The sequence below is a fragment of the Stegodyphus dumicola genome, chromosome 3 (genome assembly GCF_044657685.1).
Source record: "Stegodyphus dumicola isolate Sdum_Otavi_A_Nest chromosome 3, ASM4465768v1".
NCBI classification, from domain to species: Eukaryota; Metazoa; Arthropoda; class Arachnida; order Araneae; family Eresidae; genus Stegodyphus; species Stegodyphus dumicola.
In genome coordinates this window covers 184,410,661-184,436,567 of record NC_140770.1, presented here as the reverse complement: position 1 = coordinate 184,436,567, position 25,907 = coordinate 184,410,661, and the positions used below count along the sequence as shown (strand labels likewise).

The following is a 25,907-nucleotide window of genomic DNA, read 5'->3' as shown; positions in this document are numbered from 1 at the left end:
AAATATGACGGTGAAAGAAAATCATCAATTTTTTAAATAAAATTTTAAATTAATTAAAAAACATAATATTCAAATTATAGTTTTTTACAAATATTTTTATAGTTATCAATAGTTAATAATAAATGTATATTCATAGGTAAGTAAATGAATGTATACAATAAAATACATTTTTTTGAATTATTGGTCTGCTTTCATAACTAAATTACAATTTTCATTTCATTCCATTTGTCCCGCTTTGTCTCGATGAAAATGTGGTCACTTTACACAACCACTATCCCCTCAGAGCGGTTTTTAGACTATTACATAAAACATACAAGAATATGTACATTTGATGAAATATTAAAGATTTAGTATAAAAGCATTATATTATATTTATTGTCTATGTTTATTCAAGATCTGGAAATTAAAAACATTGAAAAAAAATTATATACAGTCTTTGTATCCCTTATGTGCATAGCAGTTTGTCATTTTAGCAAAAAGAAAGTTGGATTTATTGAAAGTTTGATACCCGAGTCCTTTTCCAAGTAGGCCACCAGCGGTCGAGCCTAAATCCACAAAGCACTGTTACATCGACCCAGGTTCGAATCTCACTGAAAATTCTGGCTATATTTGAAGTTTTCATGGCTTTGCTTTATGTAACGTATCCCTAAAGTCCTCCACGACGTCATACCTCCCCAGAGCAGAACAGCCTTCGAGAGTTTTGCTTGAATCGGTTAGGCTAAGCCGGCGAAAGAAACACAATCAAAAAACTTCTGGTTGACAAAAGCAACGGCACCTTTAAGTCCCTGCATTTTTAATAAAGTTATGCCAGACTGCAGTTTTCGTACAAGCACGAGCACTTTCACGCCATTCTATTCTTTTTCATAAAGGTGCAGGCAGCTTTATGAGAATTCGGTATATTATGCGAAGCTCCCTTTATAGATTTTTTTTTATACCCTGTTTCATTAATTCAGTAATGCAAACGAAAAATCGGACTTGTGTAAGTGTTCCCGCACTCATATGACAGTTGCTTTTTCCAACTCAGAAACTGATCTACACAAGAGTGCTCATATTCTTATGGGAACATTCTTTACAGATGAAAAGTGAAAAAGTATATAACATAATTCTGTAAAAATAGTTAATGTTTTTAATTAGACATATCACGAATTAAATGCATTTTACTTTAATCATTCAGGCGAAAAACGTTAGAAATAATAATAGTCTTTATGGCTGCATCTATTATTTATTTATGGCTATATTAAATTTACATATAAATGTACGTATTTTCTTTTTCTACAATATTTTTGGGGTCCTAAGTATATATCCAAATATAAGTTTATATCCAAATAGCTTAGTCTACCAATTAATAACAAATAGATTAAATTTGAAAAATAAATTTCTTACATTTTGCCGAATGGCAAGAGACTCGAATGAAAAGTAAAACAACGCAAAATGGTGTTTCAAGACTAATAGCCCTTTTGGGCTAAAAATAAAATCTGAAAATAAATAAATAAATAATAAAAAAACATAAATATGCGTAATATTTGAATTACATAAAAATTTAAATAATCTTATTTATATATATATTAGTTTAATCCCAAGAGTTGAATACCGAACAAAATCATAATGAAATTTTATATCATCTATGGGGATAAATTTCACATGAATAATAATTAACAAAACTATCTACTAATTAACTCTTTTAAGAGTTAAAATTCAATAACGTATTCCTCTGAAAATAGTCTTCCTTTTATTGAATTCCTTATTTATATCTTTTAGAACTTAATTTCCCCCCCCCCGCAATGGCGGGTTTAGAAGTTTATAGGTATTGGCCCTTTATGGACACCATTGGCCCTTTATGGACACAGACACATAATAAGTGGAACATCCTTGCCTCATTTGAAGGGACAGACAAATTACACCCATGCCTTCTCCGAGATTCGAACTAGAGCAGTTAGAATCACTAACCACTTTCCCGGTTGGGGGGCTCAAATTTATTTCGAAATTGCAGTTTTCAGGGCTGACCTTGGCGAATTAACCTTTAGCGAGAAAAAAACTAAAGCGCCACCAACCATATAGATCTATCTATCTCTATGGTGACGTTACAGGGCGAAACCAAGGACGTTCTTTAGCGAAACCCCCAAGGATTTTTTTGAAATACTAACCAAAGAATACATAGACGTTCTTTGTGCTAACCCCTTTATTTAGCTAGTGGATCGGCCTGTGCTTACCTGGCAAGACAGTTCGCAGTGTTGGCAGGTAAATGTTTTAACATAAATCTTCATTTGCTTTTCAAAAATAGTAATTTTTATTTATAGTGCTATTATTTTAAAACATAAATTTGCATTAACTAAAAATTAAATCGATGTAAATACGCAGCCATAGATTTGTCAATGTACCGCCCAGAGGGGAAAGTGGTTAGTTATTCTGTCTGTCGTACCGAAGAGCCCAGTTTCTAATCCCGGAGAAAGCATGGATGTAAATTGTCTATAGAGGTTAGAAGTAAGAGGAGAGGCCTTAACCGGTTTTCCCCATACATTGCACTGGCGATCACCTTCGTGGAGACCAAAACATTCAGCGCCTTACCATAAGAATCAATGGGTCTTGACACGATCGGATGAAAACATTTCGTAATTACGTCGTTAAATTTACATATAAATGTACGTATTTTCTTTTTCTACAATATTTTTGGGGTCCTAAGTAAGTGAAAAGAATACATTTTTAAACAATATTCCATTCTGAACGGAATTAAATGCTATATTTTTCACAGAACTGTTTGCTCAGAACAGTTTAATTTGAATGGAATATTTTCACAAGTTTTCGTTAATTATATTATAAAAAAATGTAAGATAATTTGATTTTATTCGGTTAAGGATTACAAAAATTAAGAGTTTAAGTTAAATTAAAAGTACAAAGTTTATTATATTAGTAATATTAAAATTACGGGTTGGCACGAACTGCGCCAAATTTGATCGAAAATCCGTGTCCCCCTCTTTTCTAATCCACGAACTGCGCTACGTTTCCTGTAACCCCATTTCTTTCCAAGAAGATTGGATGCTAAAAAAAGTCGTTTATCGCCATTAATGGGACATTCTATTAAGACTTCAAGCCTTTATTTTCGTTTATCAATATCGTAAAAATTGTGCATGTAAAACAAATATTAATTTAAAGTCTGGCGTGTGCTAAAAAATAAATTTCTTTTACACTCGTTTTAAAGTTTTATGATGCTTAAAGGAATGATGAGCCAGATCTTTTTTATTCTCTGTAAGAATTAAAAACTTTCCAAATTGTAGATTTTAATCGCTGATATATATATACACACACACACACATATATATATATATATATATATATATCAGTTTTGAATAGTAAAATTTATAGATTAATGACATACACAAAACTGATACATAATCAACGTATCAAATATCGGATTTGTAGCTCACCTTAAATAAGTTTCTTGTCTAGATAAATATTAACAAAACTTCTTAGATAGCAGAATGGTTTTAACTTTCAAATTTACCATTTTAGGTAAACAGTTCTAATTTAATTAAAAAAATTATCTTTATTAAATCTAAAAATTGGATTTCTCAAGTCGTTCTAAATTCACACTAATATTATTGCAATATATTCCCGTATTAAGCTTTCCATTTTTAGTCATTGAAGTTATTTTAAGGTTATTTAACTTTGTTACAAATTTCATATTTTAATACTAGAAACGCTTAAATATTTATTCTGTTTTCCACCTGATGTACTTTGGAATACATTTAATTTATAATACACATTTAATTAATAAATTGATAATTATGAGCATCAGCAGAAATTTCATAATTAAAAAAAAAAATTCGAACTCCCTTATATTCATATCCTGGGATTTTCAGTTACCTTTTAATCCATTCCTTTTTCACATATTGTTGCACTGTACTCAAGTTTACATGTATGTAGAATTTAGATACTTTGTATTCTATTTATGCCAATTTATATTTAAATGATATTTTTTACAAATTCTTGCATTACAACTCTAGTTAAGAGAAGATGTTTCTAACACCTTGACAAAGCTTAATCTTCAGCATGTAGCTTATTTTCCAACCTAGTTTCAGGCTGAATTATTTGTAAAATTAATTACTTGAAATTATTTGTTAACAAAGATGGTCGCTAAATCACGCTAATAATATTTCTAACTGTTGAAATTTATAATGCAACGAGCTCATGTGATTTATAATGTAATTCGTTTATAATTTTTTCAGTAGTATTGAAATTAATAGCAGAAATAGCAGATACTCATAATGAAATACATTTAGATTACAATGATTTAGATTGCCATTGCCTTCTTCACTCATGCTTTTATGCTACATTCCTAATATTTCATAATGGCATACAGGTAAGTTTAACTCATTCACCAAACATGTAAATCTCTAATTCAGCCCACTTTTGTTCTTATCTGTGCTGTATCTTCTATTTTCCTTAATATATTGTTCAGCCTAATTTCAAAAAGTCTTATGATCAAGCGAAAAGTCACTAAACATTACTAGTTCGACTCGAGTTTCTAATCCCAAAAATCTCCCAGATTTTTTTTTTTTTTTTTTTTTTTTTTTTTTTTTTACTTATTTACTGTGTAAAAATGTATCGTAAAAATTTCAGTTCATGAAGTAAAAATACTTTTTAAATTTATTCTTTAAAAATATAGCAAAAATTTTCACCTTGGCATACCTTTTTACAAATCCCTCTAATAAGAAAAAATAAGGAAAGAAATTAACTCGTTTTCGGTGATTGATTCCTCGGTTCAAATTAAATGTAACTTTTTCCAAAAGCATAGAGTTTATATGGATATCAATAAATTAAGGATTATTTCTCCATCTAATTTCTTAACATGTTTATTCCAGAATTTTCTTTTCATACTGTAGCGCTTAACTTTATGAGTTTTCTATAATCATTCAATTTCTCTAGCCATGGCAACTTTGCATACCTTCTGACAAGTAGTTATATTTTTAACCGCTGTATTTTAATTCCTGTTGGCTATCAGTACATTATTCACTTGTTTCACAAGTGCAACTTTTATTTTATGCGCAAATCTACGTAAAATAGCATTAAAACGTCACTTATGCGGAGCTCCTGATCGTTTGCTTGTTTTAGATTGAATGAAATTAAGCTTAATGTTACTGTTAATTAGCTTGTTATTAATTTAATTGTATGTTTCTAACTAATTATATGTTCAGATATTTCCGAGTATATTACACAAACTTTTGCATCCTAATTTTTAGTTTTTGGTTAAAAAAATAAGCTTTTATTTATTGACAGGCCTGATTGATTATATTAATTTGGAGTACTGTTTATCTAATTCTTTTCTTCTAGATAAACTTTAGAAAAACTTCTTAGCATAATAATTTAAATTTATTTACAATTTATACGTCAGTGATCCAAACGCATAGTAATGTTGTTATTATAGATTTCATGCTATGCTTTTTTTTAAATTTAACTATTAATTTCTGCAAACATTTACATGATTGCTTTAATTAACGAAAATTATTTCTAGCACACTTTAACACACTTTGATATGGAATAATATTTTGCACTCTATTAAATTTTCCAGTCTAAGTTAGACATCTTGACTATTATTGATGTAATTTAATAAAAATATAATTTGTATGCTTTATAATTATTTAATGTATGATTATTATTATCATAAATGAAAGATGTTTGTAATGCTAATATGTATGTTTACCAATACCTTTTATTTTCTTTGTTAGCTCTCGCATTTATTACTGTTATTCAAGTAATTAGCCTGCTTGTTAGATATTTTTTACTTGTTCTTGTGATATGTAATTCTATTTATTTATTTTTATTTTCCTCTTGGCTACAATTGGCTTCGAAAAGTCAAATTGTAATCCTGTAGGAGGCAGAGGGGAAGAAATTTTGATTGGCGCAGTTGGACTATAGCTCGACCCGGGAAGGATTTTCATTAGCGCAGTTGGAGTACACCCAAATTACGCATTATTTCTTTTCTATTTACAAAGCTTCTTCCTACAATACTTTCTCAAATATGACATGAATTTTGAGCTTCTGGAGCATCTTTTAAATCGAAAATCTGAGTCAATTTATAATTAATGCATTTCAAATTAGAGCACCTTTTATTTTAATAGTAAAATACGTTAAATATTGGTGCTGATTTCCATGTTCTGAAAGGGAATAGAAAAAAAAAAAAAAAAAAAGGATTTTTTTAAATACTATTTAAAACTTGTAACTTATTATAAAATGTATATTATATTATTATAAAATGTAAGGGAATAATTCTTTTAATTACTTATCAGAATTTTTTTACTCTTGATTTCAACAATACATATTCTAAAAATTTTCTTTATTACTCCCTACTTCCCTATGAGTATGCATCTTATAGAATTTGCTTTACAATACCTTAACAGATTGCTTTCCAGTACGAACAATTCTTGCTTGCCAGTACGAATAATTTTATAAGCGTATTTATCAACAGAATTTCAGATTATGTTTACAATTTAATGGTAAGGTTATTATATATTTAGATAATATTTATAACCATTATAAATTTAGATATATTTAATAACTAGATTTCTTCACAGTAACTTTCACAGGAATTTATGAATGAATAAATCCTTCATTTCCAAATACTTTTGTAAATAATTTAATAAATATTTATGTATTTTCTTTCTTCTTATGTACATGCATTTTGCAAGCATATACATAAGTACCCATATTACATAAAAATATGCATAAATATAATTTGAAAGAAAATTACATGCATTATTTTTAATACCCACTCAAAGGTCAGATTTTCTTCGAAATTCCTCCGTGATGCCATTTCTCCCTTTAGGCAGATAGCCCTTGCATGCCTTATTGTATTTAATACAAACTTAAGCTGATTTATGTGCCTAACTACAGATATTTTAACATGCATACTTTTATATTTACATTTAGCCATCAAGTTAAAAACTTTTGACTTAAAACACGTTTTAGGATACATTCATTATCAAATTCAAATCTCCTAGTAAATATATTTTGTAAGAGCACTCAATACCTCTTTTAGCGATTTTACTCAGTTTAATAATTCTCTAATAATATAATAAATAATAACTATCCATTTCACATGTAAATATTATCCTCATTGTCATCAGATCCCAATCCATTACACAATGAATGTTTCTTTTAAGCGGAAGTTTCCCGTTTTTCGATTTGTATAAAACTGTCGCGTGTCGAAATACTATCAGAGTTGTCAAGGGACCTTCTGGATGTAAGCAAATCACAGCCTATCTGGAGACCAAAGCCTGGGAGCAGTGCTTCTCTGGTAGTGTGGGGTTAGCCCCTCCTTTTATTCTTACCTCCATGAAATTGCCTGTCCCCTCACAGGAGGCAACGGTGTTAGGTGCCACTAGACCGTCATTCATTACAAATTATGCCGAAATATTGCATTTGATGCAACGTGTCCGGCTCATGACAAGTATGCCCGAGGGGCACAAGACATAAAAGTGTCTGGACCGAGTGATAGGAGGCAATAGGAAATGAGATAAAGAGGGGGTGACCACAGGACGCCACAAGCAGAGAATCGAACATAGAGCCCAAGACCAGGAGAGGCAGCAATGTGTGGAGTGTCAGAGTTAAAGTTGTTCATGATAGGTATGCTAAGAAAAAAAAACATGATATATTAGCAAATTACAATTTTATTACATAAAATAAATACAGTAAGTGATCATATACAATACAAAAATACAAAAGAGTACGAGTTGTAATACGAAAATTTATGTACAATATATACAGAAAAGATGATGTTGCATGAAAAGATTGATTAAGTAGGAAAATTAGTGTCCCTGGTGAGGAAGGCCGCTAATGGTCTGATTTTGATATCTTCAGGAAACACGGTATAGTCGAAAACTTTAAAGTAATTCATGTACGAGCAATTTCTCGCCTTATCAAAAAATTTCCGATTTGCATTATGAAGGAAATTCTCGATATTCTCTATTTTTAGATCTCTATGTAGAGTTTCATTGGAAACATAAAAATGAGCGTTCGTGATCTGTCTTAAAAATTTGTTTTGTGTGATCTGTAATTTCTTGATTTCATTTTTCGAATAAGTCGCCCAGGCTGGAGACGCGTAAGAAAAGATAGGCCGAATAATGGCAGTATAAATATGTCTTTTTCTTCGTAGGTCAAGTTTTGAATTTTTTCCGATTAATGGAATAAGATCTCTGATAGCCGCAACTGTTTTGCCTCTTACTTTTTGGATATGGTCTTTCCATGTCAATTTATTGTTTAATACAACACCAAGGTAGGTTACCTTTGTTCACAAGTGGAACTTCGACATTAAAGATTTTTAGTTTGTTTACAAATGGACTTCTAGAGTGCCTTTTTCCTATGATAATAAGCTGGGATTTTTGTGCATTGATGGCTATGCGCCATTTCGTGCACCATTGCTCAATTTCTGGAATTTTATCCTGCAATTTAGAAATGGCAAGTTCTTGATTGTGAGACGTGTATGCAAGCGCCGTGTCATCGGCGTAACATCCTAAATGAAAATTTGGGTCTGTGCATATTTTAGGGAAATCAGCAACATAAAATATAAAAAGAATTGGTCCCAAAATTGATCCTTGAGCTACACCAGCATTGAGTCTTCTGGGATCAGAGTTGTCGTTACCAATATTGACAAAGAATTTTCTGTGTTTAATAAAAGAATAAATGAGTAAGATCAGGTCTCTGTCAAAATCCAAGGATATAAGCTTGAGAATAAGCCCCTCATGCCAGACGCGGTCGAAAGCTTTCGCCACGTCTAGCATGAGTAAGGCGACACTCTGATGTTTGAAAAGTGCAGAACCGATGTATTCATATAGTCGGACAAGCTGCTTGGTCGTAGACAAATTCTTACGGAAGCCAAACTGTTCAGGAGGTATCTTATCCATGTAAGGCTCGATTCTCTTATAGATAACACGTTCGTAGATTTTGCCCAGACCGGGCAGTAAACTAATTGGTCTGTAACCCTCCGGGGAGGTAGCATTTTTACCAGGCTTGGGTAATAAAATAACTTTAGCAGTTTTCCATTTATCGGGGAAATAATTTTTCTCAAGACAGGCATTTAAAATGCTGACATATTTCGTGATAACATTAATAGGCATGTTTTTGATAGCGACGTTGGTGATGTTATCAAAACCGGGAGCTCATTCTTTTGATAATCTCCTTAACTTCATTAGGTGAAGTATAATTAGTTTTGTTTTTGGGTCCCGGGCCATTAATCCAGTCTTGAATAAAATATCTAGTGTCATATGAAAATAAAGGGTCGCTCGGATCTTGGTTAGGAACAAATTGTTTTTCTAAAAAATCAGCCATTACATTGGCTTTGTCCTTATTGGTGACGGCTATAGTATTATCTCCGTAAATTGGTTTATTGTTCGGCTTTTTGCCGCGAAGATTCCTTGCAAAAGACCAGAATGCATTATTCGGCTCATTGAATGTTTCAATTTTTGCGTTCCATGACTCATCTCTGTGTTTATAGATACTTTTCTTTATTTCTCTGTTCAGTTTATTTAACTCTTTTTTGATTCTAGGATCCCAGGCAATATGCCATCTTTTGCGTAGTTTGTTTCTTTGTGAAATCAGGTTTATAATGGTACTAGGCAATCTAGCACTGTACTTATCAGCGGGAATTTTCTTAGTAGCCCTGTTATATGCACTAAGTATGCTATTATTGAGAACATCAATTGCATAATCAATATCAAATTTTGTTTTAAGGTGATTAATAGCCGGAGGGTTTTCAATGAGGTAATTATGATATTTATTCCAGTCCGTAGTGATTTTAAACCTTTCATCAGTGTTTTTATTTGTACCAAGCGTAGCTAAAACAGGCACGTGATCTGAAGTTAATTTAACTTTCACATCGAGATAAATTGGGATTGAGGTGGTGGTAAGAATAACATCCAGGATGTCTCCTTTTCTAGGGTCATCAGGAAGATAGGAATAGTCAGCTGGAGCATAAAAATATATAGGATAATTATTAATGAATTCAAGTAAAAGTTCTCCATTTCTGTTGGTGCGTCTGCAACCCCATTCTACATTCTTCGCGTTGAGATCGCCAGCTAAGATGATATGTTCCGAATTGGGCAGCAATTGAGCGAGTTTATGCTCATCTATAGGAATGTGTGGAGGGTTATACAATGCAATAAAATAAATTATGCCATAATTTGGTAATAAAACAGAAGCTGTAACAGCTTCGTAGCCGTTTCCTCTACCTTCGCTAATCAGGCATGATTGCAAGGAGATTACGTAGATAGCGGCCCCCCCCACCACGGTCATGGAGGTAGGAAAGGGAGGAGGGGCCATTCCGCGCTAGAAGTGAAGCACTGCTTTGAAGCTTGGGTCACCAGACGGGGTGTTTTTTGTTTACATTCAGAAGCTCGCTTGACAAAATTCTGATAGTATTTCGACACACGACAGTTCCATAGAAATCGAAAAAGGGACACTCTCGCATGAAAGAAACATTCATAGTGTGATGGATAATAGCAATTTGTATAGTTTACTGACATTTACGCAAAAATCACATCTTTGTTATTTTTCGATAACTAACAACAGCGATTTTGATTATGAATTTGTTTTATAAAATTCTAAGCTGTTGCACTACAAAAATATAGATTTTAAGAAAATTGCTAAAAGAGATCTGCCAAAATTTATTTTCTAGAAGATTTGAAAAGTTTGAAACTTGATGGCTAAATGTAAATATAAAATTATGTATGTTAAAATATTTGTAATTAGGCACATAGGTCAGATTAAGTTTTTATTAAATAGAGTAACGCATGCAAGGGCTATCTGCCTAAAGAGAGAGATGCCATCGTGGGGGAATTTTGAAGAAAAACTGACCTTTGAGTGGGTATTAAAAATAATACTTATAATTTTCATTCAAATTATATTCATATATATTTTTTATGTAAAACTTTCGGGTGTATGCTAAATTAGTGTAAATTACTTTACACGAAAAATATAGTGAATGCACAGAAATTAAAGATTTGCACATGCCGGAAATGATGGTGTTGGTGTATTTAATTATGGCAAAGCACACGAGGGCTATCTGCCTAAGGGGAGGGATGCCTTTCGTGGAGGACTTTCTAAGGGAAACTGGCTCGTATACACGTTACACATGGGGAAAACCACGAAAACGCCCATGCAGCCAGCCCGTTCGCGGGATTCGAACCTCGGACCGAACTACCAGTGTTCAGCGACTTTACCGCTCGGCCGCTGGTGGGCACCATGCCGGAAATGATAAATAGGAAATATGTATGGGTATTTATGAATGTGCTTGCAAAAAGCATGTATCTGCCTTTGACAAAATACTTAAATATTCATTAAATTATTTATAAATGTATTTGAAATGAAGAATTTATTCACTTATAAACAACTGTGATAGTACTGTGAAGAAATCTAATGATTAAATGTATCTAATATATAATGATTATAAATGTTATCTAAATATATAATAACCTTAATATTGAATTGTAAACATAAATTGAAATCCTGTTGACAAATACGTTATAAAACTATTTAAGCAAGAATTGTTCGTATTGGAAAGCAATCTGTTAAAAGGTATTGTAAAGCAAATGCTTTGAGATGCGCACTTAAGAACGTAATAAAGAGTTTTGGAATATGTATTGTTGAAATGAAGGGTAAAAAAAAAAAAAATCTCATAAGTATAATTAAAAGAATTATTCCCTTTACATTTTATAATAACTCAGTTACAAGTTTTTAATAATACTTAAAAAAAAAAAAAAAACTTATTTTATTCCCTTTCAGAAATGTTCAGAGAAAGTCAAATACTATTTTCCTAATAATTCTCTAATTTAAAATGAACCAAATAGAGCATTAATTATAAATTGACTTACATTTTTCGATTTAAAAGAAGCCAAAAAATCATGTCATATTTAAGAAAGTATTTTAGGAAGAAGCTCTATAAATAGAAAAGAAATAATGCATAATTTTAATATTAATAATACAATAAACTTTGATCTTAATTTTTGTACCTTAACCGAATAAAATCGAATTACCTTAATTTTTTTTCTAATGTAATTAACGAAAACTTGTGAAAATATTTCATTCAAATTAAACCATTCTGAGAAAACTGTCCTGTGAAAAGTACAGCATTTAATTCCGTTCAGAATTAAATGTTGTTTAAAAATATGTTGTTTTCACATACTTAGGACTCTGAAGTGTTGTAGAAAAAGAAAATATATACATTTATATGTATATTTGCGACGTAATTACAAAATATTTACACCCGAACGCGTCAAATCCCATAGAACTCAATGGTAAATGACCCAATGTTTTGGTCACCACGTAGGGATTGCCGGTGCTTCAGAGCAGGGTACGGAGAAACTTGTTTAGGGCGACTCCTTCTTACTTCCTACCTCCATGACCACGGTGACTCAGTCTGTCACACCTGTAACAGTTGTAATTTGCGATCTTAATATTCAAACAAGGTGTCGCAAACGTTTCGGTGACAAGAGCAACATCAATATCATAGGTTAGTAAGAAATTATTAAATTCCTGGATTTTATTTAAGATGCTATGAGCATTCCAAATCATGATTTGGATAGGAGCTCTATTAATTCTGTGCGGGCCCATTATCAGTATTGTTGGGTTGATTGCTTTCTTGATGATTTCTGTTCAAGTCCTTAACTTGTTGTGTGAGCTGGAAAAAACCAGCGGATTTTATTGCTGAAACCAGTTCAGTGAGGTCAGTGAAAACTTTTTTGGCCTCAGTAATTGTATCTGTGTAAGATACCTGTCGAAAGAGCAGCTGCGAAAGATTTACCTTCAACTATTCTGTTAGAAAAAGTTTTAGGCTTTTCTGTTTTATTTTTCGGAAATTTTTCACATCCTTTGAAACTAGATGTGTGGTTGCCACCGCAATTTACACAAACTAAAGGAACATCTTTCTTATTTTTGTCCGGACAGTCTTTTACATAATGATTTTTACTACACCTGACACATTTCGGTTCATAATTACAACCCGCCTGAGTATGGCCAAAACCCTGGCATCGAAAACATTGTAATGGTCCCTGTCGGCCTCTGTATTCTACGATTTTGACTCTGAGGTCGCATAAATAGCGTTCATGATATATTTGTTTAGAGTTTTCATTTTTAGGTAGGGTAACCAGGAAAAGTGGAAGTTTCTGAACTTCCCCGCCTCTGCGTCGTGACATTTGCTTTATTTCAATTATTTGATAATTTAATTCAGTTAAATTATCCTTAATTTACTCAATTTCAGTCGTGAGAAGTAGTCCATTAATTACAACCTTGAGATTTTTATCCTCTGGCAAAATGTACGAATGATGCTCCACTTTCATCTCTTTTAAGATCCTAACAATTCCCTTATAACTGTCAGGATCAGAAGTAATAATTTTAACACCATCCTTAATATTCTGTCCTATGAATTTATATTTGTGTTGATGGAATAATCCTGTTAACGCTTTATATTTGAATTTAGTTTCTTTGAGAATTATCGGAGGTAGTTTGTTCTTTTTAGGTGTTTTAACCTGTGCTTTGTTATCGTTTGTGGTATTTTGCTGATCATCAGCATTAGTAGTGTCCATTTCAATGTTATCAGAGATAGTGTGTTGTTCAGGAATGACTGATTCTTGACTAGTATTCTGTGAATTTTCCTGCGGTACAATCGTACCATTGTTATCTTTATGAGTTATAACTGGTGAAATGATTTGTGTGAAATTATCTAATTTGATCTTCTTAATACCCTGTCTGGGATTTCTTGTTCGGACTGTTTGTCTCCAAAACGTTGTGGATAGTCATCGTCAGAGCTAGAATCTTTATCTAATGTTTTATCAGTAATCTATCATCAGTTACAATTGTCATGAATACTAACTGGGCTACGTGCCCTCTCATTTTCCTCGTAATTTTTACTTGTGGTTGGAATTTGAGGTTGTGTCTTATCTTGATTTAAAACTGAGTCAGTTTTACTTTGAGTAAGTAGTGCATTGACAATTTTAAGTGAGCTTAACAAAAAATTTAAGAATTTCGTTTCAATTTCTGTGAGTTCACCTTTATCCAATTTGAGTTGTTCCAACTCTTGTATTTGTAATTTGTAACTTTCTACGAGCCTCTCCATGGTCGCGCTAAGCCAAAGCAAAACGCAGAGAAATCCAGAAATCCAGCGCCATAAGGCAGTAGTCCTACACCCCGAAATGGAGCTAGACCGTCAATCTCGGAACGCCAGCTATTGTTAGCTGGGCGAATTCAATATACGCAGGTGAGAAGAATAGAAAGGAAATGTTCAGGAATGGTTGCCAACGGAAATAATTAGATCGTGGAATGGCTTTCAGTGGGTATTACGGAAAAAAGGGATATTTTCGCTGACTTATTCCTGAACCGTGGAAGGAGTTTCACTGCTTATTTTTATGCTCTATGTGTTATTGAACATTTTGTTTAAGGCCAGATTAATTTTTATCAATTTATGAAAAAAAAAAAAAATACTTCGTAGAAAAATACGTGTTTGCAATGTAAAATTGTATGCTTATTTAAAATTTGCTTAAAGGCATAACGTTTTGGCGAAATTACGTAATTTTGTTTATTCCAACGAAATTTAATATTTATTCGAACTCTTATTACGGTAAAGTAACAGAGTATTACATGAAGTTATAATGCTTAACTGTAAATTTTTTATTTACTTAACGTATTGTAGAAAATTGCAACTGTAAAAAAAAAAAGGGGCAGACAATCAATAAGAATAATAAATAATACACTTACTAACGAAACGCTAGCTACCCTCACAAAGCAAGAGCCCGTTCATAGTAGGCGCTCAATCAGGGAAAGAGTGAAATTCCCTATACTCAAAATCCCTTTCTCTTTCTCCTCTTAAGCTCATCCCTACCTTCACGTACCATACCTACAGATCTTGGACTCTTCCAGCAAACAATAGAATTAGTTCCTGTATTGAGCGCCTACTGTTAGGTGCCTCCATAAGAAAGTGATCACTGCTTCCGGCCTTAGTAGTGGTCAAAGTCTCAAACGGCTGGTGTCCGGCATTTGGGAATAATAATTATAATGATAACATTTGACACTGAACAGCCTTGCATAAAAAGAAGCAGAATACACCCAACCAATTTTTTTGACGTTAAACCTTTTTGCTTTAAGCCACCTTTCTGGGGTTCTAAGCAAGAAAAGCGTCTCAAATTTTTTTCATCGCATCATAGTTAGTCATTTAAAAACATATTTTCTAAAACACAAATTTCCCATTCACCTGAAAAAATTACTGAAATGATTAGATTAGGTTAATTGAACTCGATAAAATTTACAAGGGATATCTGCCTAAGGAGAGGGATGCATTACGGGATTAACCTCGTAATGCAGTCAACCTAATTAACTCGAGTACACCGAACTAAATTATTTCTGCGCACCCGAGTAAATATATTTAATAATATTTTTTTTCCCTGACTTGAACACAGCAGAATATATCCGTTACAGTTCTGAGTTAAAACATAAAAAGAGGTTAAAAATTGTTGTGTTTAAATAAAGAATTTTAAAAAAATGGCGGGGGTAAAACACATTTCTGAATTTTTATTAATGCATTAAGGTGTTAATGGAGGACTTTCTAAGGGAAACTGACTTGTATTCACGTTATACATAAGGAACACCTGGAAAATCAACCATGCAGGTAGCTCACTTGCCTGGGGTCGAACTTCCAGCAGTCAGCGGTCTTAGCCACTCGGCCACTGTATAGCTTAAGTCAGTAAAATGGAACATAGTCAGAAAAAATATGACTTTTTTTTCCTCCGAGGATCGAAGACAGGGGCGTAGCTAGAGGGGGGCAAGGGGGGCATCTGTCCCCGGACGCAGAATCCAAGGGGCGCCAAAGTGATGTTACGACATTTTAGAATTAAATGTTTTCCATCCTTGGCAAGCAGTAGGGGGCGCGAAATTTTCAGTTGTCCCTGGGCGCCGAAAACCCTAGCTACGACTCTGATCGAAGAAAGAGATCTACTGTACTGTGAGACTTAATTCACCTGAATTTATGTATTGTGAGACCTAACTCACCTGAATTTTCATGCATCGTCTTTTCTTAAGATGCATGAGTACGTTCAGCATTTTAAAAAATAAATTAATCATTTAGAGGCTCCCCTTGTCATTGCAATATATGGAGCCTCATAAATCTGAAGAGGATAAAGAGTTTATTTTATAACCTGTGAAAATATTTCAAAACTGTACAAATTTAGATGTTGAAATTTTAAAACAATGGACGTGAAATGATTGAAAAAGGGATCAAAAGGAAAAATCTATTAATTTGAGTTTGAGCTTCAGAATAAAACATTCCTTTAAAAATTTTTTATGACTGCGTGATAAAGCGAAGAATGAAATTTTGTTTTTTTGTTAAGAGAAAACAAGAGTGAAAAATCTATAAAAAATCATTTCAGCATTAAATAAATTAGTAAATAAATGCATAAAAATATAAATCAGATTTCTTTAAAGGAAAAAAAAAAAGGATGAACATCATAACTGTTCTAACCACATGTGATATATTTCATATTTGCGAGCCTGTGCCTGCATTAATCTGCAGCCATGATAAATAACATCTTCTAACAGAAGCAATTCCAAATTTACTCCCGTTTTAAAACCTTATTCCTTAACAGTTAAAACCACTAACCCCCAATAAAAATTTTATTTAATTCTTTTGCACAATAAGAGGGAGACTTGAAAACATCTTCGAAAGCGCTAAATTAACATTTCTTATTAACAGCTTGCAACATCAAAGAAGCACTTTAATTCCACCTTAGTTTGATTTCTTCTCCTGACCCTTCGCCGCCTGAGAGGTAAAAGCTGGATACCTCACCAAGCAGTGAAGAACGTTGTCAGTGTTAGGGAGGATGACCACTACGAAAGCTTTCTTCACGCTGCATTTTATTATTTTTTTTAATAATAATAAATGTACCACAGACATTTAAAATTTAAGCGTAATTTAATGTAGCATTATATTCGAAATATTTAAATAATAGCAATAATTTATATCATATTTAAATATGAAAATGATTAAATGTGAAATGAAGAACTTGTCTGTAAAATTAAAAAATCGTGTAAAGCATGTTGCAGAATAAACATTTGAGGATATAAATAACAGCAAAAACTAATTCTCAGATAGCAGATTTATGCTTTGTGCTTGACTAGTATATAAAACAGCGTGAATTTTGTCAACACCCAGCGCATATGCGTCACCGCATACTGGCTTCCATTCTAAAGTAACTTCCATTCTAAAGTTATATTCTAAAGTAAAGTGGAGCGAGGCTGATTTACATAATGTCAACCGTCAACAGGAGCTTGCTTTCATCATCTATTCATATTCTTTGCTCCTACCAAAGAAGATGATATCAGCTGAGTGTTATACTAAGTAATCTTTAACCTAAAGATAGAGAGCCACAAAAGAATCACAGGAGAGTCATATCAATTAAGATGAACTTATACAAGGCATTTAAAGAAACTACACCTGTAGGGGGGAAGTGTAGAAACCGAGCATGTGATCTCGTCAGTTTGGGTGACTGCTGGTCGTTTGAATGAAAGGCCATCTTATCAAAGAATTTGAATTGGGAATCCCTCTTCATATTCTTTGGTTTTATGCTCTTTGCCCCCAGAGCCCCTAGAAAGTTAGTTGCCTTACTCCCTAGAGAGTTAAGCTCTACAGCCAAGCAAAATGTTCAATACATTCTCCATTTCACTGTCTTTTGCGAGTACATGTAAGTTTATCCAATTCAGGCGCTCTAGTACTCTGTATATATGAAAAGGAATCAAGATGTTCATGCTTTTCCTCATATTGAAGTAAAATGGTTATTTGTTTTATTTTCATTTGCAGCAAAAAATTAACTATATGGAATAAAAACATTCTGCGAGCTTGAATCTTGACCATCTGAGGTCCAGACTGGTCGTATTGATTGATTCATGCGGGATGTGACTTGCCGTAATTAAGTCCTTCAGTCTAGATTGTGCTCCCCGTGAACTTTAACTAAATATTTATCGGACATTTTTGATAGGTATGATGCAAAGAGGAAGAGGTAAGAAGACACGTAGACCAGCTGAAGGTAAGAAATTAGTTTATCTCACCATTTATTTTAATATGTGGTATATTGTTTCAGATGTAGATTTCAGTAATTTTCCCTTCAAGAATTGTTTGATTCGCATATTATTCTCCGATAAATTAGTCAGTAGGATTGCTTAAGGTTAATCATTTTTTGATATAAGTGAATATTGATCTTATTATTATTTAGAAAGGATTCTATGGTCTATTAAGTTACTGATAACAATATATTATTCCATCACCTTTACATTTGGAAGATAAGCAATGTATTATAGTACAGTTAAAGTTTATACCTTCTCTTGAAGAGTTGTAAAGTCTTAATTTATAAAATAAAGTAATCCCAAGCATTAACAGAAGTAAATAATTCGCAATGTGTATAAAATCAAAATAATAATTTTTCTTTTCTTGCTTTACGCATGAAAAATTTTGCAGTCACCCGGCAGCACAGTTTAGGATAGAGAGAAATTTACAAGGAAGAGAAAAATTTCTCGAGTATTTTAATACATCTTTATAAAAAAGAACTATTTTATAATGTCTGTATCGAAACATCTTCTCATGACGTCGTTTTCTTTAAAATTATGAATTTCATATGTTATCAACTGCTTAAATACAATATAATTGTTTCCTTACTTAATTAATTCTATTGGTCAATGCTCTTAAAAATTTCAAACTACTAAGTCCGAAACTTGCATAAATCTAAATAAAAATTTAATTAATTGATATTAAGTTGCCTCCCAAACGCTAACTATTCAACTTGATTTTTAAGTTGAATATTCATCTGTTCAGCTGCTAAATAAATTTTAGTTAACCTTTATTGCTACGATGACTTCTAACCAAGTGTCAGAATGCCCTTCATCCCAGATCCCAGATTAGAGTATTGCATTTCAAACATTATGTAACATAAAAAATTGAAATGCAGCACATTATAAAAGGAATTTATAAATTAGAACTTTATCATATTAACAAAAATGCATTATTTTCAAATTTATTAATAAGAATAAATAAAAATAGGAAATATTTCTATTAATTTCACTACATTTACATCATGCATAAATATAACTATTTTTAGCCCTTTGGGGAAAAGTATCTCTATTTCTATATGCTATTTGAGTGTTACAAAGTGCTAAAATTTTCAGGGCATTAATTGAAAATTGTGTACGTAAATTATATTTAGTCACATTTTGTCATTTAATTGTCTCTTTACAAACGTTTTGAATTCCTGAATATGAAAAGCTGCTTCGCACCATTTATTTGGAGCGTAGTCTAAAACTAATTAACAGGTTTTTCTTAAGCCTTCAGCCTAACTGTTATAAACGCAATTGCTATCAGTAAAATGCATGTGTATTACTTGTAAAATACAATGAACCCTCTGCATGATGTCCATACTCGGTTTAATTGATTTTGTCCTTCCTTGGTGGTAGTCAGAGATGATGTTCAGTACAAATGTTTGTGTATACTCTCGGAAATGCTAGTCCCTTTTAGCGTCGTCGTCGCCACCTGAGGCCTCATTACATACGAAATGTTAAATAGTGTGTTTAATGTCGCGTTTTAATTAGATTTTAAAATTTAACGTAATTTTTAAACAGCCGCTTTAATTTTTATTTGATGCAATTCATTTGTTTCCATATTCAAAGTTTAGTATTGATAAATTAAATATTTCTGCCCTGTACTAAAAATACTTGCTTTTAATTAAAATAAAATGAAAAAAATATGTTCGACACTTAAGTATGCAAAAATCAAAAATATTCTTATCACAAGTGTGATTCTAAATTGCAATTTCATTTTTTTTTAAAATTAGTACTAGCTCTGTACCATAGATGGATTCTAATTATGCGACAATGAATGTTTAACTCAACCACAGCTTAAGGTTGCTACATGGGGTGTAAGAACATCTATGCTAGTCTGACAATGACACATTTGACACTCCTCTGCTTCTATTATTTGACAGACAAAGAGCAAAGGATATAAAGAAATTGAAATTCTTTCCTTGAAGAAGAACTTGTTTATGTTTTTGCAATCATCGCGATTAAGATTCTACTATTCCGAAGTAATGTGGCAATATTTTTAAACATGTGTTCTACTTCCTCTGTTGCAAAATAATGGTACCTTATTTTCCGGTGCCATTTTCTCTACAGCCATATTTCTGTATCATTTTTAAAGAATGACTGAAGTCTGTGGAAATATTTTTTTATTGTTCTATTTTTATTACATGATAATTATACGCAATCAGTATGTTTAATAAAATGCAATTATACGGTTATTCTAAAACTGTTTCATAACGCCTTTTAAAATTTTCTTTGGATCAACAAGTCAGAAATTATATTTATGGATCGTCAAGATGTAGTTAATATTTGCCTAGCTCCATCTAAATGTCACTCAGTTATTGAGCAAAAAGCCTGCCAACTTCCCTCTGATAGGAAAATATTTAGTATCGTAAAATCTATGGTTCTTTTTAATCTAAACCGTTAAATTATTATCTCGAGAAGAGATGACGAAAAGATTTACCCAAGAACAGAAATTAAAAAAAAAAAAAAAAAAACCCTTAATAATTAAATAACAAATACATAATATTCTAATTATTTTATTCTGAGTTTAATGTTAAATATTATAACATTTACTCTGGAAGTTTTAAAGTTACGTTTTTTCAGATTAAGTTCCATCCAATATTCTAAAAATATGAAATAGCTAAAAAGGAAAGAAAATATTTTTAATATATGAATTGACTAAAGGCAGTTGCACTTACTTCTGTGGATCTGGAAGTAGGTTCCAGTGGCTAGTAAAGCACCTGCAACTATTGGAGCGGAAGGAATAAATAAGTTCGTTATTTCAAGCATTTCGATCTATCCTGGAACATATATGAATTAAATGAACTAAAACAGAAAAGCAAACAAACAAATCATGATAGATTCTCAAAAAAAAAAAAAAAAAAAAAAAAAGCTAATAATCAGTCATTGTACTAGCTAAAGTACTTTTTTCCCCCTCTTCATTTCATGAATGATGTCTTTTAGTGTTAAATTTTAAAACATTAGCTGCTGTAGTATGGAAAGGGAATTATTTCTCAAATAAACACTCGTCAATTAACTTTAACATATTTAATTAACAAATGCAAACAGAAAATAATATAATCCTCCATTACCCTACAACGTCTCCAAAAGAAATTACTAGTTTCTTTTAAGGTTCTTCAATGCATTTAAAGTTGGGGCACACATTTCTTTGCTTAGGGCTTTTCCCAGAACCCGCCAAGAACAGTAGACTCAAAGTTCAAATGTTAGAAGGAGGTTTCTCCAGCAAATCCAATTTCAAAATTAGGAGAGAAAGACTACGTTATTTAGGATTGTTACCTATTTTATTAAATTCAATTATTTAATATTCAAACGGTTCCATAGCTATTTAAATATAATTAAGACTTTTATTTCCTGTTATACAATTTGAACAGTTTTCAGCTTTTCTTGAATTTAAATTTCATTAAGTTTTAAATTGTTAAAATATGTATTTTCAGATCAAAACGAAAAATATCAGGAACTTTGACAAAATATTTTATGCAAATACGTAAAAACAGTTTAGTGTGTCAGTTTTCAATAATAATAATAATAATTTGCTGAAAAATTGTCATTTTTGTTTTTACACGTATACTACGTTTACAGAACAGAATTAGCTCTATAAAATATAAAATATTTTAATATAATGTTATAGTATATTTACCCGTTAATGAGAGAAAAATTTTCTTCTGGTTGCATTTAGTAGTAAAAGGGAACATCTTGAGTAAAACATAATTTAGAAAACTGATAAAATCTTGTACAGCGCGTGTCATAAGTGAAATGTTTTTCTTGAACACGTTCAAAGATTATACGCGTGAAGACGCATGTTTCATGACCTGCGTATGAAATACAGTTATTGGATTTGGAATTTTTTTCGGTATTTTGAGTACTTTTGTACAGAAAGAGGATTTATCTCTTTTCTTGTAATCTTGTCTGAGGTCAGAGGCGTATTTATGGGGTCACTCAAGTTCCAAACGAGAGATGACTCGTATTCCAAAGGATCTCAGTGCATATGTGTTTAATTAAATTCTTAAAATTTATAAACATACTTTTGTCTTCAGATGAGGGGTCTCGAAAGCTCAGGTGAGATGGGCCTTTCCTCTTCATAAATCTAGGGATAATAGTCTTAGATTACACGAGTTCAATTAAATGCGTTAATAAATGCGTTAATAAATGAAAAACATTTTGTTTAGCTATCACTGTTAGATAACTGTCATTTCATGTATGACAAAAATTATAATGATGATTTTTTTTTTTTTTTTACTTTTTAATAAATTGAAGTAAACCTTCGTAATTAAATTTGTATATTTTATTTCACACTTTGTCAGTTCACAGAAAAGGCAAATCGTATCTCTGAATGTTGGAAAATCATTCTTTCTCTTCAGCATAGCAATGAAATACGTAGCATCACCATTCTTTGAAGGTCTTCCGATAAATTTGACAATGTAAAATTACATTAATTTATTTAAATTTCTTTGAGAATTTTAATTTAAAACCTCACCATTATTGGCAATCATTATTATCAATTATTCTGTCGTTACCATCGAATTAATTTTGGATAGGTGTGAAAGCTCATAAAATGGCTTCAACATTAAATAATAATAATAAAAATATTCGGTAAATTAAATCTTCAAACGTTGGCGTATGCGTGGTATTGCCATCGAAAGTGCATATGTGTTTAACAGAAAAAATTTTTGAGATACAAACAAATACGAAAAAGTAGATGATCTAGACAAAATCAAATCATTTTATACGGAAGTACATAACATGACATTGGAAACATCTTATTAATTAGAATGACGCTACAAATGTTTATTAAAATTATCAATTGCGTGTAATAGGAATTTCAAATGTACTTTAAATTATGTTAATTAGATTTATCATTAAAATATAAGAAATTTAAATTTTTAAATAGCATTAATTGTTTTAAAATTGTTCCGTTTGTTAAGCAGTTGCACACTGACTGAATTTAAGAGATGAAGAATCTGTAATTTGCCAAATAAGAATACTGAGAACTGGCTGCGAAGCCGCGTACAAGAAGGATTAAATAAATGGCAGCTAGCGTCTATAACCACTGTACCAATCTGGGTGACTTCTTTAGCAATGTTCAGTTATTAGAATAGAAAAAAAAAAAAAAAAAATTATTGTGGAAAGTTGCGGGCAGATCTGTAATAGTGGAATGTTACATTTTAGGGTTGCAACAACATTCATCTATAATGATAATTTGATAAATGAACTAACAGTTAGCACTTTAATTTCGGTGAGCTTTTGATACTCTCATACAGTGGTGGCTTATGCATTATTTAAATGGAGTTTCACAAAATTAATGAAAATTAAATATACAGGTATGACGTAACTTACAAATTAAAATACATATGCGTATCCATAAGTTAAAGGAAACCATCCAACTGAAAGAAAACAAGTTCTCGTAGGCAAAAAAAAAAAAAAAAAAAAAAAAGTAACATTTCTTACGATATAATGCAATGAAACCAAAATATTTGCTTGCAGTACATCTTGGAACGTTGATTACAAAATAATAAAGTACAATTTTTATAAATTGAGCCCATTCGTTTCTCTCTCTCTCTTTTTTAGTCCAAAGGGATTTGAATCCCGAAGGACTATTAGTTTCGTTTGGGCATTTTGCGTCGGACTCATAAATGTCGGTTCACTTTTCAAACTGTTGCCACAAAATGTTAGAGTCCTGCATTATATTTGAAGAAATTAAATAATGAAAAATCTGCATAAATGTATGTATATTTCTCGTATTGTGATAAAACAACGGTACATAGAGTCATCGAATTTTGAATAACGTAATCCTCCAACGAATATGAGCATGTGGAAGACCAAATTTGAAATTTGAAATTTGTTTTATGATCGATTTCCTATTTTTTAAAACTTTGACGAATTTTTGATTAACAAACTCAAGGATTTCAAAGCGAGCAATGGCAACGTTGTGCAGAAAAAACATTTTTATCTCCAGCGCGTGAGTCTCTGTATCGGAAATTCTAAAGATATGCTCGTTTTAAAACTATTTTGCGATATTGCTGTTGCACTGGATCTTATGGTTTAAGTGCGAGGAACATGATATTTAATAAAGAAAGGTAACACACAAAATGTTAAAAAACGCCCCTTTGGACGTAATTTAAAATCTGAAACATTTCAGATTTTTTTTTTTTTTTTTTTTTTTTTTTTGAGACAAACTATTCAAGAACGTTTAGATTAAATTTAGGCATGCCGTTTTTCATGTTTTTTTTTTCATCTGAGAGTATGGCTAGAACGCTCAGTCAGCCCTCGCTCATACTGCTTCTTAAAAATGTCTTCTTCTTAACGCTGACATTTGCTTCTTAAAAATGTCAGAGTTGAGAAGCATTTTTCAGCTTCAACAATTATATATATCGAAAAATTATAAAAATACAAAAAATAAGAAGAATATAGGAAAACGAAATTAACCAAACCAAGGGAAAAAAGGACGAGATAAATACAAACAATGCGACCTCTCGCCCGCATACTGATGTCCGAATAGAATGGTATCAGTGCTCCCTTTTTCCTCCCGTCCTCTGTCTGCTTCCGTCTCCATAAACTGGTTTTCAAGAGTATTTTTCAATTAAACATGCGGTCGAAACAAATGTTTACTACGTATGTATGTATACTATATATGGCAGTATGTTAGCTACGTATAGTTATATACGCAGATAACATACTGCCATATATAGTGCATGTCTTAGAAATGTCTTTAAAAAGGGCGGGAGATTCATCCTGGAAATTAACAAAAATTTGGAAATGCATTTAATATTATTTATTTAATTAATTAGTAAATTTATTTCTTCTTTTCCCAATCGAGGTTAACGTGCTCATAAGGATAAATGGAGGAGCCATGAGCTATCTATTTGATGACTTAGTAGATTATTATTTCATATTTTACATATACTCTGGCACTGGCAAATCATGATACCTCCAATAAAGATCAAAACCATGCTGAAGGACTAGTTCGGTAGCTCTAATGTGGTCAAGAGTAGCTAAGAAATAAATCTATACACATCACCTTTTGAAAAATTCTAAATTGAAATTCTCAAATGGAGGAGGGTAAATGATAATGCTGCAAGTTAGAGTTACAACTGATATCTGTAAGCAGTAAGATAAAAAGTTCTTGAATGAGCTTTCCCATTTAAATTCTCGGATAGCAAATGACTGAAGTCATATAGTAATGCTTTTAACATCCAAGAACTTTATTTTATTTGAGTTATTGAAGTCTATTAGCACTTAACGCTGGCCAATAATGCATTTGACTTAGTTGAACAAATGTATTAGCTCAAAACATAAGGGCGCGTGAAGTGGCCTTTAAGGGGAAAAATAGTAGCAGGGTCTTGTTTGTGAAACAGCGTTCGGTGCTACTTTGGTAGACGGTTGCACGGATTTTTGGCGATTTACGTTGGCGCAATTGTTGGCGCGGTTTTTACAAACGTCAGCCATCTTGAACAACGCTGTTTTTACGCTTAGTAAAGTATTCGAAACTTTAAAAAAAAAATAAATGAATATCGTTAAAAGTAATGGATTAATTTTTGGTTGAAAATGTCGTTTTCTAAGATGGCAGGCAAGTGTAAATAAATACATTTACTATGAGTATAAAATAGTAAAGTAAGGTTATTATTACTTTCATATAGCAAAGAAGAGAATAAAAACACCGCTATAAAAACATTAGGCCAACGTTTAATTAGATTAAAATATTACTGAAATTGAATATCGAATTAAAAACCATCATACCAACATTTAAAAGAATTAGAATATTATTAAATTCAAATACTTTAAAATAAGTTATA

General features: G+C 31.8%; 1 protein-coding gene across 3 annotated transcripts in view; it reads right to left on the bottom strand.

Annotated features, from left to right (window-relative positions):
- Positions 1-21,809, bottom strand: part of LOC118194674 (serine/threonine-protein kinase haspin homolog) — a 239,099-nt gene extending 217,290 nt beyond the window's left edge. The window contains exons 1-2 of one of the 3 annotated variants that reach the window (XM_085813698.1): positions 21,755-21,809; positions 20,796-20,897 (exon numbers count right to left, since the gene is read on the bottom strand). In XM_085813698.1, coding sequence (XP_085669824.1) covers positions 20,796-20,886 — 91 coding nt within the window. In that variant the 5' untranslated portion in view covers positions 20,887-20,897; positions 21,755-21,809. The remainder of the gene's footprint in view (positions 1-20,795; positions 20,898-21,754) is intronic. The other 2 variants (XM_085813696.1, XM_085813697.1) reach the window with 2 other exon arrangements.
- Between the last annotated feature and the right edge of the window lie 4,098 nt (positions 21,810-25,907).